We start from the raw sequence: 18,939 nt of genomic DNA on the forward strand, positions 1-18,939 counted from the left end.
CGTGATATAAGAGCCAACAACAGGGTGATATCAGCAGAAGGACTGAAGGCTGCATGACAGGAAACATGTCGAGCTCAAACAATGAAGAGTATTTGCAGGGCGTTCCATGAATTTCAGATGATGTAAATGACCCAGAATGACTATACATTTTTTTGGTCTCTTCTTGGTGCTTCTGGCATCACAAAAAAGAACTTGGGTAACTAGTCTCAGTTCCAGTAAGTGTGAAGCCGCTGCACAAGCGTCTCCCCTTGCCTCGTGCGCCTATCAGCTCCCGTCCTGCCAGGCACTCTCTGAAGCACGCACTTGCCAAGGCTGAGTGGCCTGAAGTCAGACCTTCCAGACAGGCTGTGCTTTATGGGTAGAACTCAACAGAAGGTTCCCTGCACTGCCTGTTGGTGCTGTTTTTAGGAGTAGAGAATCCTGGTCAGTGACCCCCAAAGGCACCTACACCCCCTTCTGAGAACAAGAGCCTAGCCAGGAGAGGAATTATTTTCAGTCTGGTGCTCCTCAGCAGACGTTTGAGAGGAAAACTATTTTGGAAACATTTGCTAGATACTGAATATTCTAAAACGGGACTTCTGAGCTGTTATCTTTTCAAAGGCACAGCAGGGGTGGGAGTCTTACTGACAGCTGTCACTCGCCTACATCCTTTCCGTAGATTTCAAAAATGGCACCTCTCTTACTTTTGTTTTGACAGACTGTCTTGTCTTCCCTACTTAGGCCTGCCAGAATATAATCTTAAAGCCATAAGGAACTGGGTCCCTAAAGCTGGTCTGCAGGAACATCCCCATTCATGTGTACTTGCTGTGATTCCAGGAAGGGGCAGGCCAGGGTCTTCCAGAACCATCATTAGCTACAAAAAAGGAGGACGCTGGGCAGTAGCTCTGTGGTCTTTCTGTATTTTCAACCCAGCCATTCAGCTATTAAGCTGGAACTGAAGTTCTGATCGCTGACATGCCTAGCGACCCACCATCCTGCTGCTGCCATAGGGTATGTGGAGACTGTTGTGGCTTAGATGTCCCAGGTAAAATCAAAGTGTCTGGGAAAGCAGGACCAGCAACAGAGAGAGACCAATGCTTCCTGGCCTTCTGCTAACTTTAAGCTTCAGGAGGGAAAGAGAGAATAAATTCTTTATGACAAATCCCAGAAGGCCCTTAAGTATATGACCATGTAAAATACCACAGTAAGGACAACTATGAAGTGAAACAATGAGCCTTCCTTCCAATGGTTTCTTAGATAGGATACTAAAAGCATAAGCAACAAAACAAAAACAAAAACAAAAACAAAAACCAAACAGATCAGCTGGGCTTTGTAAAACTCTTGCACAGCAAAGGCCACCATCAAGAAAGTAAAAAGAAAACCCACAGAATGGGAGAAAATATTTAGAAACCATATATCTGATAAGGGATGTGTATCTAGGATATATAGTGAACTCTCACAACTCAATAATAGATAAATTACCCATTTTTAAACAATGGGCAAAGGATCTGGATAGACATTTCTCCAAAGAAGATAAACAAACTTTCAATAAGCACGTGAAAAGACGCTCAACATCATTCACCATCAGGGAAATGCGAATCAAGACCGCAATGAGATACTACTTCATACCCACTAGGACGACTGTAATCAAAAAGACAGATAATAACAAGTCCTGGCTAGGCTGTGGAGAAATCACACACTGCTGGTAATAATGCAGAATGTGTGGCCACTTTGGGAAACGGTCTATGGCAGTTCCTCAAAAAGTTAAACATAGAGTTACCACATGACCCAGCAATTCCACTCTGAGTTATTTACCCGAAAGAAATGAAGACCTAAGTCTACATAAACTCTGGTACACAAATGGTCACAAAAGTATTATTCTTAATGACCAAAGAGTTAGAACAATCTAAATGTCTATTCACCAATAAAGGCACCAAAGACCACATATTGTGTGATTCCACTGATGGGAAACGTCCAGAAGGAAAGGGAGATGACTGCAAAAGGATAAGGGGTTTCTTCAGGGGATGATGAAAACATTGATAAGGGACTTGGATCTGTAGTATATAAAGAACATGAAAATACAAAAGTTGATAGTAATGGTTGCACAATTCTATGAATATACTAAAAACAACTGTACACTTAAAAAAACGGTTAAGCCTTCATGTGAGAACAATCTCATCAGTCGTTTCTGTTCTGTTTCTGTACAAAATCCATCTAAGTGCATATTTCCAGAAAGGAAATGGGTAGGAAAGTTTGGTGGTGAGACAATCTTGGGCAATTGGAAGTTGAAATAGGTTTTGTAGTTGGTATTAACCATAGTACACCTTTGCCAATAAAAAACAATGTGCAGGGGCGCCTGGGTGGCTCAGTGGGTTAGGCATTCGGCTCTGGATTTTGGCTCAGGTCATGATCTCAAGGTCATGAGATCGAGCCCCAGTTGGTTCTGCATTGGGTGTGGAGCCTGCTTTGGAGTCTCTCTCTCTCTCTCTCTCTCTCTCTCTCCTCTCCCCCTTTCCCTCCCTCCCTCCCTACTTGTGTGCATGCTTTCTCCCCCCCCCAATAAATAAATAAATAAATAAATAAATAAATAAATAAATAAATAAAATAAACAGCGTGGTACTGGCCCAAAATGGGATAAAGAATTTATTTGACAGTAGATAATGCAGGATATGACCCTACTATAGAATTCAGGAAAACAGAGTATATTACTCTTTTCAAGGAGGAAGATAAATAAAATGAAGGAAATGACTTAAAAGGTGTTGTTAGAACTTTGAGAGAGAGAGAGAGAGAGAGAGAGAGAGAGAGAGAGAGAGAGAGACAGACTCTACTTAGCCACTCCCTGATATTACACATCAAAATAAATTTTGAGTCATTTAAAGATGTGATACATTAAAAGGAAAACAGCAATCACAGAAAAAATAGAAAAGGCAAAAATGACTCTAAGTTTGCAAGAGAGGGAACAGAATAATTAAGTTTAGAAGCAAGAGAAGAAATCAGGAAGGAATCACAATCATGTAAAAATTTTAAACTCTTGCATGCCAAGAAAGCTAAATAAATAGAGATAAGTAAATTAAAGGGCCAGTTTAAAAATACTCCAAATGACAAGCAATGAATGCATCACTATAAAAAAAAAACTACATTAAGATCCATTCTTATAAAAGAGCAAGGGACTGGAATAGAAAACTCACAAGGGAGGAAAGTTAATTAGCAGATGGAAAAATGCTTAGAGTTTAATATTTGCCAATAATCAAGGACATGCAAACAAAAACAATGAAGTACTATGTTTACTGTTTGAATTACTAAAAAAGATGCGTTCATGATAAAACTTGCATTGTTTATGTGAAAAATGATTCACTTTTTTTTTTTTTTTTTTTTTGGCAGGGTAAACTGAGGAACTTTCCTGGAAAGCAATTTGTAACTGTTTGCATCAAGAGTCATAAAAAATGTTCATATCCTTTGATCTGTAATCTCCTCTTGGAATATTACCATAAGGGAATAATTCAAAAAGAAGGAAAAAAAAGAAGCCCATCCTACATAAAGATAGGTTTCAGTTTGGTTTATTTATAAGGATTAAAAATAAAACAGAAGTGATTTAATTCTTGAACCCTAGGGTAAATGGTCAACTAAATCATGATATAGGCTATTGTCACAGGAAGCAGCCATTAAAATTACAGGTTATGAAAATAATAGCAAATTGGTAAAATCATTAGTATATGTTATTAAGTCTGAAAAGGCAGAATAGATGTGTATACTTTCACAATAATTACATTAGAAATCTGGCTCAGAGGAGACTGGAAGGGAAAAAATTAAAACTGACAAGTAACCTGTATTAAAGGAGACAATCAAAGATGTTTTTTTTCCCCTTCTATTTTCAAATTCCCCACAATTAATTGTTTCACGCAACAAACATCTACTGAGTGCCTACTATAATGTGCTAGGCACTGTTCTTGGCACTGGGAATATAAGAATGGTAGTAAAAATTATTATATGGTTTACACTTTAAAAAAAAAAAAAAGACAAAAGGACCAGAAAATTCTGTTATAGTTACAAAATTCTGTTATAGTTACAAAAACAGTTACAAAAAAATTTTTATAGTTAAAAAAATTAATGCTATAATTTTGGGTATACTTTTAAAATTAGGGGTTATAAAAACTAAGATTCTATCAGTTGAAACTCTGAGAAAAGGAAAAACATTAAGAAAAAAACTCACTTTTAAAAACCAACCTACTGTGTTTACAAAGAGCTGAAAAAGAAAGCTTCTAGTTAAGGACTTTAAAATTGGGTTTCTAAAAATCAAGCCAAGGTAACAGAAGTTCCTTGCATGCTTCACATTCTTTTCTCTGAGGTTCATTTAAAAGTTGATACATTTGTGAAAATCCATCAGTATTACGTTAATGTGTAATAGTGAAAGTCAAGTGCCTTTATACATCCCGAGAAATAGCCCAGGTTCTTCAGATTAACTAGAATTTTATTTTACCCAGCGGTGCTTAGGACAACTGGAATGTGTTGAAACTCATTATTTTTATAACTAACAAAAATGATGCAGAATTTAAAGTATTTCAGTATCCCAAAGGAATTGTTTAGACTGTCTCAAACTTAGAACACAAAAAGCATTAGTCAGAACACACAACCCCATGTCGGATTTGGAAAACAAGATCACCAAAACAGAAATGGTACCTTTCATCAAATAAAATATGGTGCTTTTGGGAAAGAAAACAAACACAAAAGACACACTAAGGAAAAGAAATTGCATTTGTCTGCAGACGAAACCAGTCTTGTGATCAAGATTAGCAGCCGGGATCTTGCCGACATCCCCATTCCTCTGTACCCAGTGGGGGATCTCTGCCCAGGTTGGGGTGTGGTACTGTCCTGCACAGGTGCAACTGAAGCGCACTAAAATGTGCAATGGCCTGGGTGGCTCAGTCGGTTAAGCGTCTGATTCTCGATTTGGGCTCAGGTCAAGATCTCAAGAGTTTGTGGGTTCAAGCCCCGCATCAGGCTCTGTGCTGACAGAAAGGAGCCTACTTGGGATCTTCTGTCTCCCTCTCTCTCTGTCCCTCCCCTGCTCGTGCTCTCTCTTTCTCTCATAAAATAAATAAACTTTAACAATAAAATAAAACGTGCAATGGTCAAACTTGGTGGGTAGGCTTGCCAGGGGCTTGGTAGACAGTAAATCAATTACATGCAGCCACTATCAAGATAACCCCCAAAATGCGAAATGCCCGTGGACATGGCCAGAAACACATGCAAGTGACTGACAGCCCACTGCTGCTTATTTGGGTTAATCACACACATGGCCTGGCATGGGCAAGGCCCCTCAGAGGAAAGAGAGCAGATGGGATTTGGGGGCTTACCCCCAGGTGTGAGAGATTCAGGTCACCAGACTTGGGACTGGTATTATACATATTATAATGACTTACTATGTTAGGTTCTAACTTTTTATACTTCAAAATGGCCTCTCAAAAGAAGACAAGGACATTAGTTATTTTTGATGGGCCTTTCCACTGGCCTGCAACACCATCCCTAGTTTCCTGGGGCAGCCTCATTTGTGACCCTTGTTCAGCTGAGAGCCTGGTTCAACTCGGGGGGACAATGGCCAGCAGGAGTGTCCATGAGCCAGGCTTCCCCCAGTCTGGAGAGATGGCTGGCAGCCTGTGCTTCTTGGGCTGGGAGACAAATTATTTGTTCTATTCACCCACTGTATCTTCAAAACTCCCTTAAGCCTCTCAGTGGATTTCAAATAATGGTTTTGGTTAGCCTTTTATAGCTGAAAATGTCTCAGATCAACTTCTAAAAAAAAAAAAAAGGTATTGTGCTTAATATAGCATTTTAACTAAGAAGTTCCTGGAAGATTTAGGTAAAGAAGAAAAGCATCAAATTAAAAGTTTGTGACTTTCACATCAGACATGTGACCTTAGAAGAAAAGTGGTATTCCCTGAGTCTTTCCTTTTTCCATTCATATCATGCCAATCTTTTCCTCCTGATCTGATTTCTTTTACTAAGTTCCTTTCCTGCTTTCCTTTTTAACCAAATATAGGAGGTATTTACCCAAGCATTCCCTAAAATAAATCTGAAGAGCCTTCCAAACTTCCTCTCCAACAACAAACCCACCTCAGCTCACCTTAGAAAAAGCGCTTTCATCCGCTTGGTAGGGCAAGTTTAGAGAAGGAAGGAAACTGTTATTTGTGGAGAATGAACACATTCCAAAAACTCGGCATACATTATATTTTTTAATCATCACAACTATCTTGCCAGAGGGGGGATATGGAGAAATGGAGGCAAAGACAGATTAACTGGCCCAAAGCTAGTTCCAGCTACTACCGGAGTGGAAGAATTACCATGTGCACCTAGTGCGTAGGGCTTCAAGATCTGGGCTCTCTCTATTCTTCCCTCGGAAACACGAACAGGCTGGAACACTGCACCCGCACCTCACCAGGACCCACCACAAAAAGGCTACCATGAACCTGTCATTATACTGGAGGGCAGTGGGGCAGGGAAGGGAATGAGGGAGGAGGAAGTGGAAGTTAAGGTCTTCTTAGGGAGATAAAACTTGCCCATTATGATAGCACAGGGTGTCTCATCTGGGACACTAGTGACACGTGAGGCCAGATGATTCTTTGTCAGGTGTGTGTGGGGGGGTGCTGACCTGTGCACTGCAGGCTGCTGAGCAGCATCCTTGGCTTCTACCCACTGTGTGTCAGTAGCACCCCAACCCCTACCCCCAAACCCTTGTGGGTGCTTTTGTCAGAAGACCAAAAATGTCCCAGGGCTTTGCCAAATGTCCCCAGGGCTGGGAGGGAGGCCACACCTCCAGTTGAGAACCACTGTAGTAAGAGGACTCAGAAGACATGCCCTGAGAAGGTCTGACTCAGGGAAGTGTCCTGAAGCACAGGGTGCTCCCAGGGATATGCCCACAACGCGCCGTCGCCATAGTGCCCCACGCGCTTCCCTGACACCAATGCCTGTGACGGGGACCTGCTGCCTCTGACACCCCGCTGACCCTGCCGCCTTCTCCCCTTTCCCGCAGCAAGTCAGACCCAGGATTTCAGTGCCACCATTCCACTGGAGACGGAAATCTCATACTCAAGAGTGCTAAGTTGGGCTTGGCCTAAGGGCCAGGGCACTCAGGCACCCACCTGAGGACATGCACATCTGTGACCAAACACCCAAATGAGAAGGGCATGCTGAAGGACAAGCCCCCTCACCCTCCAGCCTACAGGCTCTTCAATAGCTCTGCAGTCAGACCCAACTTCCCACACGGTTTTGCCTTAAGCAAAGGCCTATCTAGTTAGGCCCTGTCATTGAAGGCTAAGGCTGAAAGTTCTATTCCAATGCAAGCCTCAAAGATATTGAGATCTTTTTTACTTGATGACTTTCCATTGGAATTTGTTTTTCAGTTACTTGTTATTAAATATGGGAAACAGCAACCCATTAGTGTTACTCAAATTACTTAGGGTCTAGAACCAACACTCTTGACTCCAAGACTGCAGAAGAGAATCATCTCCTGACAATACATTCACCTCTAGTTCCTGCACTGTTCTCTAGTTTCTGCTCATCTCGGCTAACTTTCTAATAGGGTGTTTCCCTCAGCCAAGCTCTAGGAGATTATCTTAGAGTGGGGACCTCATGCTAGCTCAGTGCACTCAAATCTCGGGTCTCCTTTCGCATTCTCGAAAATGAATCCCAAAGAACTTGTGTTTCTGTGGGTGACATCTATTGATATTGACCATATTAGGAATTAAAACTGAGAAACATTTTTTTTTTAATGTTTTTACTTATTTTTGAGAGAGCACCAGTGCGGGGAGGGGAGAGAAAAGCAGATACAGGCTCTGAGGCAGGCTCCATGCTGACAGCAGGGAGCTGGATGCGGGGCTCAAACTACGAACCAACCGCGAGATCATGACCTGAGCCCAAGTCAGACGCTTAATCGACTGAACCACCCGGGTGCCCTTATTTATTTATTTTTAAGTAAACTCCATACCCAACGTGGGATTCAAACTCAGCACCCTGAGATCAAGAGTTGCATGCTCTACAGACTGCCAGCCAGACACTCTAAAACTGAGAAACCCTTAAAACATAGAAGATATGAGCACATATCCCATTAGCTGACAGAACAATGAAGTCATCACACAAAATGATGCCTCTGGAGAACCCTACCATATGCTTGTGAGGGAATGAGTGATTCGGCAAGTGACATCTTAGCATTATTATGAAACAGCTCTGGTCTTGTGGGACCACCTGTGGGAAGCCCTAAGGGTACCCTGACCTCATGGTGCGAACTGGTGGGCTAAATTACCACCTACACTATGATGCTACCAGCTTTGACTTTTACCAGAGATCCCAGAGAGACAATGCCCAGGAAAGACAAGCCCTAGTTCAGAGAGGCTTGGCCAAACAAAACCCATTCATCATCATGAATTCTCTATTTTAGGAGTCGCTCTTTGAAAGAGAAGTAAGAGGGGCACCTGGGTGGCTCAGTCGGTTAAGTGTCTGACTCCTGATTTTGGCTCAGGTCATGATCTCATGATTGTGAAACCGAGCCCCATGTAGGGCTCTGTGCTGAGCATGGAGCCTGCTTGAGGTTCTCTCCATCTTCCTCAGCCCCTCCCCTACTTGTGCTGACTCTCTTTCTCAAAAATAAATGTAAATTAAAAAAAAAAAAAAAGCAAGAAGGATAAGTAAGAATTTTTCCTGGGCAGAGCCCCATGTACAAAGAAGGATTTGGTCTCTGTCCTCAATTGCTCCTGGATCCTCTATAACAGGCCTTACGTGATGCACGGTTTGCTTTTCCCCCAGGACCCAGCAGAAGTGGTCATCAGCCATGGTGGGACTATGCTCCATCACTTCAGGGATATAATGCTTCCTTTTTCTATACACACTGCCAACAGACTGGGGAAATGTGAAGGCAAACACGAAGTGTCCTCAGCAATGTCACTGGCTTGAATCTCACCAAAGCATTTATGAGAACTGATGTCTGGGCACCACCCTGATCCTTCCGCCTCCAACCAGCCTGGGGAATAAAGACTAAACTCCTTAACCTGAAAGCCTATTCCTTCCCCAGCAACTTTCAATGCCCCTTGAAGAACTTCTTTGCTTCCTTTCTTTCTGCCCTGTTCTTGGAGGTTGTTCCCCCATCTCTCCCTGTCTCACACAGCCCCTCTCTCTAAAACCCATCTGCCACTTCCAGCTCCATAGACTCGCTCCTCCTCCTCATTACTATCTATACCAGGGATTGGCTGTCAGCTCAGGGCAAGAAGAATGAACTCTTCATGGTACACATGGACCAGAGAAGTCCCTTCCAACTGGTGTTTCTCTGAATGACTCAGGATAAATTGAGGACATCACCTACCAGCTAACGATCCCATACATGACTTGGCGACTACAGGGGGCTGCTTAGGGATGGTAGCCTAGCACTGTCCCCCACCAGCTGTCTTCTGGAGAACACTTCATCCTCTAACCCCCCACACATGGCTGGGCAGGAAGCTAAGTTCTGTGTGTTCCCAGCCCCAGATCACATCCGACCAGACTAAAAGTGACCACCTGGTCCACAAGGGGCCAACAAATCTTTTTTCTAGAATCCTGTAGGCTTGAAAACAAGAAAGTGTCAGACACAGGGATATTGGGGGGCTATGTCTCCTACCAAGCAGGTGGAGAGAGGGAGGGAGGGAGGGAGAGAGAGGGAGAGGGAGGGAGGGAGGGAGAGAGAGAGGAATAAAAGCAGATATATACAGAAGACCTGGGGAGGGGCCACTGGCACTGAGCCCAGAGTCAACTATTCTAGAAGGGCAGCAGCCACCCAGGAGCCTCAAGAGCAAATCCCCTTTTGGCTAAACACAGCTCAAGCTGGGTCTCTGTTAAGTGGAACCAACAGTCCTAACTAAGCCAGTGACTCCTGAAAAGCATCGATTTTTAGGAAGACAAAAGGGGGCAAAGGGGAGAAACTAACATAGGTGAGGCAGCAGAACAGTCTTTATCTCAGATCTCAGGTCAGCGACTTGGGAGCTGTTTGCTCTTACGTTATGTAGAGAATGTCTCGGGGACTTGATTTCCTCATGGTAAAACGGGAATCTGGACACGATCTCAGAGCCAGTCTGAAAACGAAAGATGCTGCAGAGAAAGCTCCTACCTAGCGCTGAGCCAGCACCTAACACGTGATGGCTGCTTTTCTGTTCTCCTCAGGCACGAGCCCCAAGCATAAGGGCCCCAGAACTGAAGTGACCTCTCTGAGGTGGCTCTGCTAGAGCTAGGTCTCTTTGACCCGGAACTCCCTGCCTTTCTTGTCTCGATTCATAATTTCCTCACGCTGTCCTCCTAAGTACCAGAAAGAGCTGGTCCATGCCTGTTGACTGTCCTGTCTTTCAAAACCCTCCGTAAGAGTCCAGTGCAAGGTGGGATGAGGGGGAGGAGAGGTTCATTCTGTCTCCATTTATGGAATCTGGGCCAGGCGGGCTTTGTTAGAAACTCCAACACATCCTCTGTGTTCCTGCCATGAGACCCTCAGTTACATGGATGGATCATAGGAACTGAAGCTGGTAAAGTCAACCTTCAAAATTCTTGCCAGTCCCAGAAGATGTTTAATAAACACTGTTTGAATTGAAGGCTTAAAATGCCCAGGGGATGAGCATAGATTCCTGTACTGTGGGGACGGCTGAAGACCCTTACTTTTAGTAGTAAGTTGCTCAGAAATGTCAATTTTATTCTATTTTAAAAACCGAGTCTGCCCTTCAATGCTGCAAAGAGAACCTCCCCGAACTAGAATCTCAAGGGAAGAGATTTTAAATGACACAGAAGCTCAAAATATTAGAAGAGTAAGGAGCCCATAACAGCCTCTTAACACAAAGTGAAAGAGAAAGGCCCAGAAAGCCTAGAGATTTGTTCTGGGTCTGGTGTGATGCAGGGCCTGGCCTGGTGCCCCGGCTGGCTACATCCTTGTGGGGGGCTCCCTCTCACCCCAACTCTACCTCCCTAGCTGATCCCACTGTCTGCCCTGCCTCCTGCAGAACTGAAAAGATTATAAGGAGAAGATCATAAATCATTTTTCTCTCATGAGTTTATAGTGTTCCCTTCTGAGGAGTTCAAAAGCATTCAGTAATAAACCAAGGTGATGAGTTTATGTCTTTTGCTTTTAAAACGAAACTTTATTTGAACTCCTGGAGAGGCATTTACAGGTTTTTAATTTAGGACATTCCTCTCTTGTTTCAACATTTCCCCCCATGGCATTTTCTGTGGGCGGGTAGGTGATGAGGGTAAGGGCTGGGGGAGGGAGAGGGGTCTGTGTCTGGCCATCCCCTGTTCTCCCACAGGCTCTTCCAAGTGCCTGACACAGTCCTCCCTTCTATGGTTTTCAGCAAGTCTCAACATCTATATGGAGGAGTCCCTCCTCCCACCCCCATGTTGACTTGACTGTAATCTCTTCCTTTTGTGCTTCTCTCCACTGCCCACCGCCTTCTTGCCATAGCCACTGAGAGCAAAGAAATGAGAGAAAAGCATGCTATCTGCAGGAGACAGGGCTGCCCATGAGGATCACTGTGCTTTTCTTTATCCTAGTCCCTTGCTACTGCCCTTGGGGATTAAAAAAAAAAAAAAAAAGGGGGCACAGTTAGCAAAGATAATAAAAGGGAAGCTGAGAACAACTACACTTTAAAATGAGAAATGAAGGGGCACCTGGGTGGCTCAGTCAGTTAAGTGTCCGACCTTGGTTCAGGTCATGATCTCGCCATTCCCCAGTTTGAGCCCCCGCGCTGGCCTCTGTGCTGACAGCTTGGAGCCTGGAGCCTGCTTCGAATTCCGTGTCTCGTTCTCTGTCTCTGCCCCTCTCCTGCTTGCACTCTGTGTCTATCTCTCAAAAATAAACATTTAAAAAATAAATAAAATAAAATAAAATAAAATAAAATAAAATAAAATAAATAAAATAAAATAAAAAATAAAATAAAATAAAATAAAATAAAATAAAATAAAATAAAATAAAATAAGAAATGAAAAGGGGCACCTGGGTGGCTCAGTCGGTTAAGTGTCCGACTTCAGCTCAGGTCATGATCTCACAGTTTGTGAGTTCGAGCTTCATGTCGGGCTCTGTGCTGACAGCTCGGAGCCTAGAGTCTGCTTCAGATTCTGTGTCTCCTTCTCTCTCTGTCCCTGCCCTGCTCGCGTTCTGTCTCTCTCCCTCTCAAAAAAAACCAAACAGTAAAAAATTTTTTTAAATGAGAAGTGAAAAGAGAGAGGAAGGAAGGAAGGTAGAAAGAAAAAAAAAAGGGAGGGAAAGAGAGAAAGAGAGAGAGAGATATGAATGAGTCATCACACCTCCTTACAGACCCAGGCTCTAAACAAATGCGAAACTGTCTTGCTTTGTCTGGCCCAAGCATTTTTGCTAATGATTTTATTCAGGTGCTAAGTCAAATTTCGGGAACTAACCACGTGTAAATACTGCCTGGCCACCACACAGCCTTTCCAACCAGAGACGTGGCGGGGGGAGGGAGGGCTGTTGCTTGCAAGCAGGTAGAACCACACACTTAGCTTCGGGGCCCCGGCATTCAATAAATATTTGGTGAATGAATAAACCCGAGAAGTACTTAATGATTCAATATATGTCTAGGGTTTTTATTCCCCCTGGCTTCACAGGCCAGCAGGCCAAACCATACAAACCTCTTCAAGTAAAACCACTACATGGTTGTTCTAGGTGGAGAAGGTAACAAGCGGGTTCTCCAAGTGACTTCAACAGCACTGAGCCATCGAAGAACAATGGGGTGTCCCTGGGAGCGCTGTTCCAACCCACTTGTAGACACAACAGATGCAAAGGCAGAGCTCCACTGGGCTGGAGCAAAACAAATTAAGTCAAGCTGCTGGGCCCTGCATAGCAGCAGCTTAAGTGTAGGAGAAAATATTATAGGAGAAGTGTTCTGCCCACAAGGAAAGCAGTGTTCCTAACCTATGGATGTAGCTGGCATTTCTCCTAGGAAAACACTACAGTATTCTCAAAGGGGTCGCGGCTCTCCTAGCATCATTAAGCAGCTCTGGCCGACTATTTAAACGATGAAGTATCAGGGCCTGGGTCACCTAAAACACCTTGATTTGACTTCATGAACTGTAAACCAGACAGGTAATAATTCCTGGGTTGTTCCCCCCGCCCCCTCCCACCCTTATAAAAGGGCAGGAGAACTTGACAAGTGCTCAAGAAGCTATTCAGAAGACAAGAGGGGCATGAAAATCCTAGCTTAGACCCATAATGGTCTCCTGGACCGAAAGCCTTTCATGAGACACTGCCTGGGGCATCTTGGAGTCTGGAAAAGGCTCCCCCTAAAATACCCTGCATCAAAACCATCTCTCTTCTCCTGCCTGGATCATCAAGAGGTCAGGAATCAGGATTTTTTTTCCCCTGCCCCCCAGCTGTCTCCCCATGGTACCTAAACAGCACCTTCTGAGATTATAAAAAAATATTCAGGCAGTAACACTATCCTTAGGAGATACCGCCTTTCCTCTAACTAGAATTCTAATAACTTTCTTCAAACCTTTCCCTTTAACAAAATGATCCAGTTTAAAACAGATGGCCATCTGTCATATTTTAAGATCACTGATGGATAGTTTTCCCACAATAAATTTCTTTCTATCTTCACACTGCAGCCAGAGATAAAGCTGACCTTCTTGGCTAACGAGTCTCTCATTCGTGCTTCTAAATCGGATGGCAGCAACCAATGGCAGCAAAAATGTTTTGAAAGCTTACTCTGCTGGTCGTTTGTATCTCATCTCTCCTCCTAACCATCCTCTGAGGTAAGTTCTAATATAGGACCATAATTGCCGTCTGCCATTCTGAAACCAAAAAAGCTCTAAAAACCCAGGAGTTTTTCCAGAACTTACTTGGCAGCAAAACTTAATGAACCTGAACTCATTTAGAGGCAAAGTTGCCCTGAACTAACACGAGATTTTAGTTATCCCGCTTAATGTGAATATCCATACAGGTTGCTACACAAATATGGAGGTGTTTAATGATGAAGGAGTGCCCCAGATCTCCTGGGGGTTACTTAATATAAAGTATGTACAGCCTTAACACCTTTCTAAATTCCCCAAATCTCAGAGTTCTGACACCTCTGTCCCCAAGGTATAGGGTAGTATGAATCTCTATTATGAAACCATTACACAGATAAGAAGCTGAGACTCCTGGAGGGGAAGTGACTTGCCTAAAGTCACAAAGTGGACAAGAGGTGGAGCCGACTCTGAGGCTGGCAGGCTCCGTCACAGTCCAAGCTTGGAAGCACCACGGTGGGCTGCCACAGGACATGTCTTAGTCCTTATCCCCACACGGGTCAGCTGGGAGAGACGGCTGTGCTGGGATGGCTCTTCTCTGTAACCCCTATGTGAGGAACTGATGAAATGGGAGAGCAGAGAACACGAGTCGGAATCGGAGAGATTCAAAGGGCCTGGCGCTTACCTTGCCCAGGACAGTGAGGCATGGTTTTGGGTCCAGTTCTGGCTGTTCCAGCTTCACTACTCCTACCCAGCCATATTCATACAAGTCCTCTTCGTCATTGTTATTACATAGGCCCAAGGGGTGCATCTAGAAAGCAAAATAGAAAGAAAGCTTCAATACACAGGCCACAGACATGCTTGACTCACACTGTAAATGTCTTCGACTCAACAGTCAAAAAAGTAACCTCAACTCTTAACTGGAGGGTGGAGAAGGGTGTTGATTTTATGGATGATTTCTCACTGCTGGTTTTGTTTTTGTTTTAAGTTTATGTATTTATTTAAGAAATCTTTACACCCAATGTGGGACACGAACCCATGACCCCCAAATCACAAGTCACATGTTCCTTGGACTGAGCCAGCCAGGCTCCCCGCTTTCTCACTGCTTTGTAAGGGGTGGTTACCCAAGGCGACATCACCTGATGTAATGCAGGCAAAGAAAAATAGCATACCTCCCATATACATACCAATCTAAATTTCTGTGAAATATCATAACATTAAGTAGCAATTACAGATGAGATTATCTAGGTTAGTATCCTTGTCTGTTTGGCTTCTAGATCTTAACGACACATCTACTTCAAGTTATGCAAAAGGACCTGGAAACACATTCAGGAGTTTATGGAAAGACCACTGGACATACAGCAGAATCACCAGTATAATTAACAAGCTGCTTAAAAGGCTACCCCTGGCTATTGGGAAACAGATGAAATCCTTTGAGGCTTTTCTCAAAATGGGCAAAGCAGAAAATCAAAAAAAGAAAAAAGAAGAGAAGCATCGTCACATTTTCGCTAGCAAAGTGCAGTCAGTGGGAGTCTAAAAACAAAACAATCCTGAAGTTTGTGCTCACAGTTCTTTCTATTATTGAGTTTCAATAGGCCCTGGAATCCCCAGTAACAATCTGAGAGGAGGAAATCCTCATGGATAAACTAACTTATCAAGAAATTAATGAGTCGGGGCGCCTGGGTGGCGCAGTTGGTTAAGCGTCCGACTTCAGCCAGGTCACGATCTCGCGGTCCGTGAGTTCGAGCCCCGCATCAGGCTCTGGGCTGATGGCTCAGAGCCTGGAGCCTGTTTCCGATTCTGTGTCTCCCTCTCTCTCTGCTCCTCCCCCGTTCATGCTCTGTCTCTCTCTGTCCCAAAAATAAATAAACGTTGAAAAAAAAATTTAAAATAAAAAAAAAAAAGAAATTAATGAGTCTAGTACAGCGCTAAACTCTAAATAACTGGAAGAAACGTGTCTTCACATTTGTGGCATGTTAGAGACACAAGAGAGACCTAAGAATCCATTGTGGTTGACAGAATGATATCCTCCAAAAGCTGGAAAAGACAAGAAACAGATTCTCCCAAGAGCCTCCTGGAGGAATGCTGCGTACAGATCCATTTTCAACTTCTGACCTCCAGAACTCAAGGGAATACATTTGTGTTGCTTTAAGCCACTAAGTTTATAGTAACTTGTTATAGCAGCAAATAGGAAACTAAAACACTCTCTTTACTCCCCGCCCCCACTCATTTTATAGATGAGAACAGAAGCTCAAGGTAAGTAGCTTTTCCAAGACAAGAGAGCCAGCAAGTGGCCATACCCACAGGTGACCTGGCCCTCAGATTCACAGCCTGGTGCCTTCCCACTCTACTTGCTTAACTTTACTGTCCCTTCCTCCAAGAGCTAGTCATCTGACTAGGGGAGAAAGACTAAGTGATAAAATCTTTAGGGGAAAATGTTGCCAGTTCTAAATTCTGCGGTAGTAGAGTTGCAACATGAATGTAGTGTGGGCAGCAAGAGTTGCTGGAATGTTCAAGGAAGCCCTGTGCCTGTGCCGCTGAGCTGCGAGCTAAGCTTCAAGGAAGAGTCAGATTGGTCAAGGAAAAAAGGAGAGAGCAGGCTGGTGTTCCAAGCCTGGGGAGGCAGAGCTAAAGGCTCTAGGGGGAAGAGGAACAAGACCAGTCTGATGAGTCTGAAGGGTCACGGTCTACACCAAGAAGGAAAGAAACACACTCAAAAACTGGAAAGGTGTTTGGACACGAAGAAAATACCACAGGTTCCTTGGGCAGAAGAGTGGCACACTGACAATGGTTTCTTCTGGAAGTGGTGTGCCCGGCCTCAAGGGGCATCAGAAGTGGAGGAGTGAAGGGTGCAGCCCAGAGACGAGAGAATCTTGGCAATTCAATGGAGCGACAGGTGGGGGTTTCACGAGCCCATAAGGCCAGTGAGCACAGGGTGCTACAAGGGGGTGGCCAGTAGCTATCTCTCTAGTGGGTGAGGAATGACCCATCCCCGGGGAATTGCAACACATGAAACAGACAGCCCCAGGACATCCAATTTTTGCATGAGTCCTCGGGCTGGAAGATCTTGCCCGAAAGGCATATGAAGATTCCCCGAAGAGCCCAGCCCACTCTGACATGTTTGGTGGTTATTAAAAGATGAGTGGCCTGAAGTGAAGACCTCTGATGGGAGAGAGAGGAGGGGTGAGGGTGTTAAATCCAACTGTGCCAACAGCCTGTCACTTCCACCACCACAAAAGGGCTCCCAGCCTGGCTCGAGCCAGCTTCCTGAAATCCCAGGCCATTTCATGGCCATGGCAACTGCACCACTGACCCTTTTCCACAGTATTCCAGGATATTTTTAACCTGGCCACAGGACTTGGAGGTTTCCAGATGGAGAGCTGCTTTCTGTTACTTACACACGAATGAGGTTTGGCCAATGATGAAGAACTACACTAGTGGGGGGGAGTGGGGGGGGGGGAGGGGAAGAGGTATCATGCACGTCTAAGACCTTGTATCTGATTCCACCGATAGGAAATGTCCAGAATAGGCAAATCCATAGAAATGGAAAGCAGGTTTGTGGTTGCTAGGGCTGAGGGAGGGAGAAATGGGGAGTGACTGCTTAATGGGTCCAGGGTTTCCTTTTGGGATCATGAAAATGTTCTGGAATCAGAGGATGGTGATGGACGCACAACACTGTGAATGGACTAAATGCCTCTCAACTATATACTTTAAAATGGTTTAAATGGTGAATTTTATAGAAATTTTTCCAACAATAAAAAAGTTAAAAAAAAATTTTTTTAATGTTTATTTTTAAGACAGAAAGAGACAGCAGACAGCATAAGTGGGGGAGGGGCAGGGACAGAGAGAGAGAGACACGGAATCTGAAACAGGCTCCAGGCTCTGAGCTGTCAGCACAGAACCCGACACAGGACTCAAACCCATGAACCGTGAGATCATGACCGGAGCCCAAGTCAGATGTTTAACCGACTGAGCCACCGAGGTGCCCCAACAATAAAAAAGTCTTAAAAAAATGTCTCAAGAGTTTACTCAGAAATGGCTGTACTCAGCTAACATGGGGATCCATAGTGGAGGACAATGTGGTTTCTACTCTTCCAGAGCCTAAGCCAATTACAGCAGCCCTTCTGGAAACCATGTCCTGCAGAATACTAGCCCTGAGAGATTAAAAACAGGTTCTTGTACAAGTAACTGACACTGAGAAACACCCCATGGGGAGTCAGGATATACTTTTGGCAACTAAAGCTCTGCGGAGGCCTAAGGTTTGAAAAACAAAAGGTGTCTTTTTTTTTTTTTTTTTAAGTTTATTTTTTATTTTGAGAGAAAGAGACAGAAGACAGCCTGGAAGAGAGAGAGAACCCCAAGCGGGCTCTGTCGAACTCACCAACTGTGAGATTGTGACCTGAGCTGAAATCAAGAGTTGGGACCCTTAACCGACCGAGGCACCCAGGAGCCCCTGAAAAACAAAAGGTTTTTAACCTTTGCAAAATCCAGCACTTCCTACCCTTTGATTATAAGCCAATGTTGTGTGTATACTCCTATCACACTGTTTCACAGGACACATTCTGAGAAATGCTAAGTTAGGAAGAACACATACATGCATCAGAGAAGAAACCTAAAGCCCACGTGATTCAAGGCAAATCTCCATGTCCTCAAATGCTGAACACCCACGACGCAAAGAGTAGGGGGTGTGGTGGAAAGAATGGAGGGACAGTCATGGGCAGCTAGGGAGAAGAGGAAGAGAGGAAGAGGAGGAGGATGGGGAATGGGAACGGCAGAAGTAGGAGATGCCCAAGCCTACCCCCCCCCGCCCCCGCAGCCATGGTGCGAAGGGAGCAGCCATGACCAGACCGCTATGCTGTGGCAAAGGAGAGGCATGTCAAGAGTGCCCTCAGGCATGCAGAAATCTGAACGATGTTAAGCCTCAAACACACCCGCTGGTCCGGGTCCCCTGGAGGCTGTCAGGCCCTGCACCCCGGGCCACGTGTCACGCCAGGCGCTCTCTCCCTCCTCTGCAGTCACACCCTCCATCCTCCTCTAAGATGCCCCAATCAAATCTTCCACTGACACTGCGGGAACTGTTAGCTCCAAATGGCAGCCTTGTCAAGGTGTTGACTTCTGAACACGGATCAAAGGCTCCAAAACCAAAAGGAATTTTTCTAAAGCGCCAGTGGGCACAATCCCTTGGCACGGGTTGTTTATTTCTCTGTGGAGGGAAAGAGGGCT

At 44.4% G+C, this 18,939-nt stretch overlaps 1 protein-coding gene across 1 annotated transcript in view; it reads right to left on the minus strand.

Moving 5' to 3' along the window:
* The window catches only part of ZNRF3 (zinc and ring finger 3), a 143,524-nt gene that overhangs the window by 47,281 nt on the left and 77,304 nt on the right, over nucleotides 1–18,939 (minus strand). Inside the window, exon 2 of the mRNA XM_040463898.1 lies at nucleotides 14,402–14,527. Within this exon, the coding sequence (XP_040319832.1) occupies nucleotides 14,402–14,527 (126 nt within the window). The remainder of the gene's footprint in view (nucleotides 1–14,401; nucleotides 14,528–18,939) is intronic.

The sequence above is a fragment of the Herpailurus yagouaroundi genome, unplaced genomic scaffold (assembly GCF_014898765.1).
Source record: "Herpailurus yagouaroundi ecotype Mexico unplaced genomic scaffold, PumYag 428, whole genome shotgun sequence".
NCBI lineage: Eukaryota > Metazoa > Chordata > Mammalia > Carnivora > Felidae > Herpailurus > Herpailurus yagouaroundi.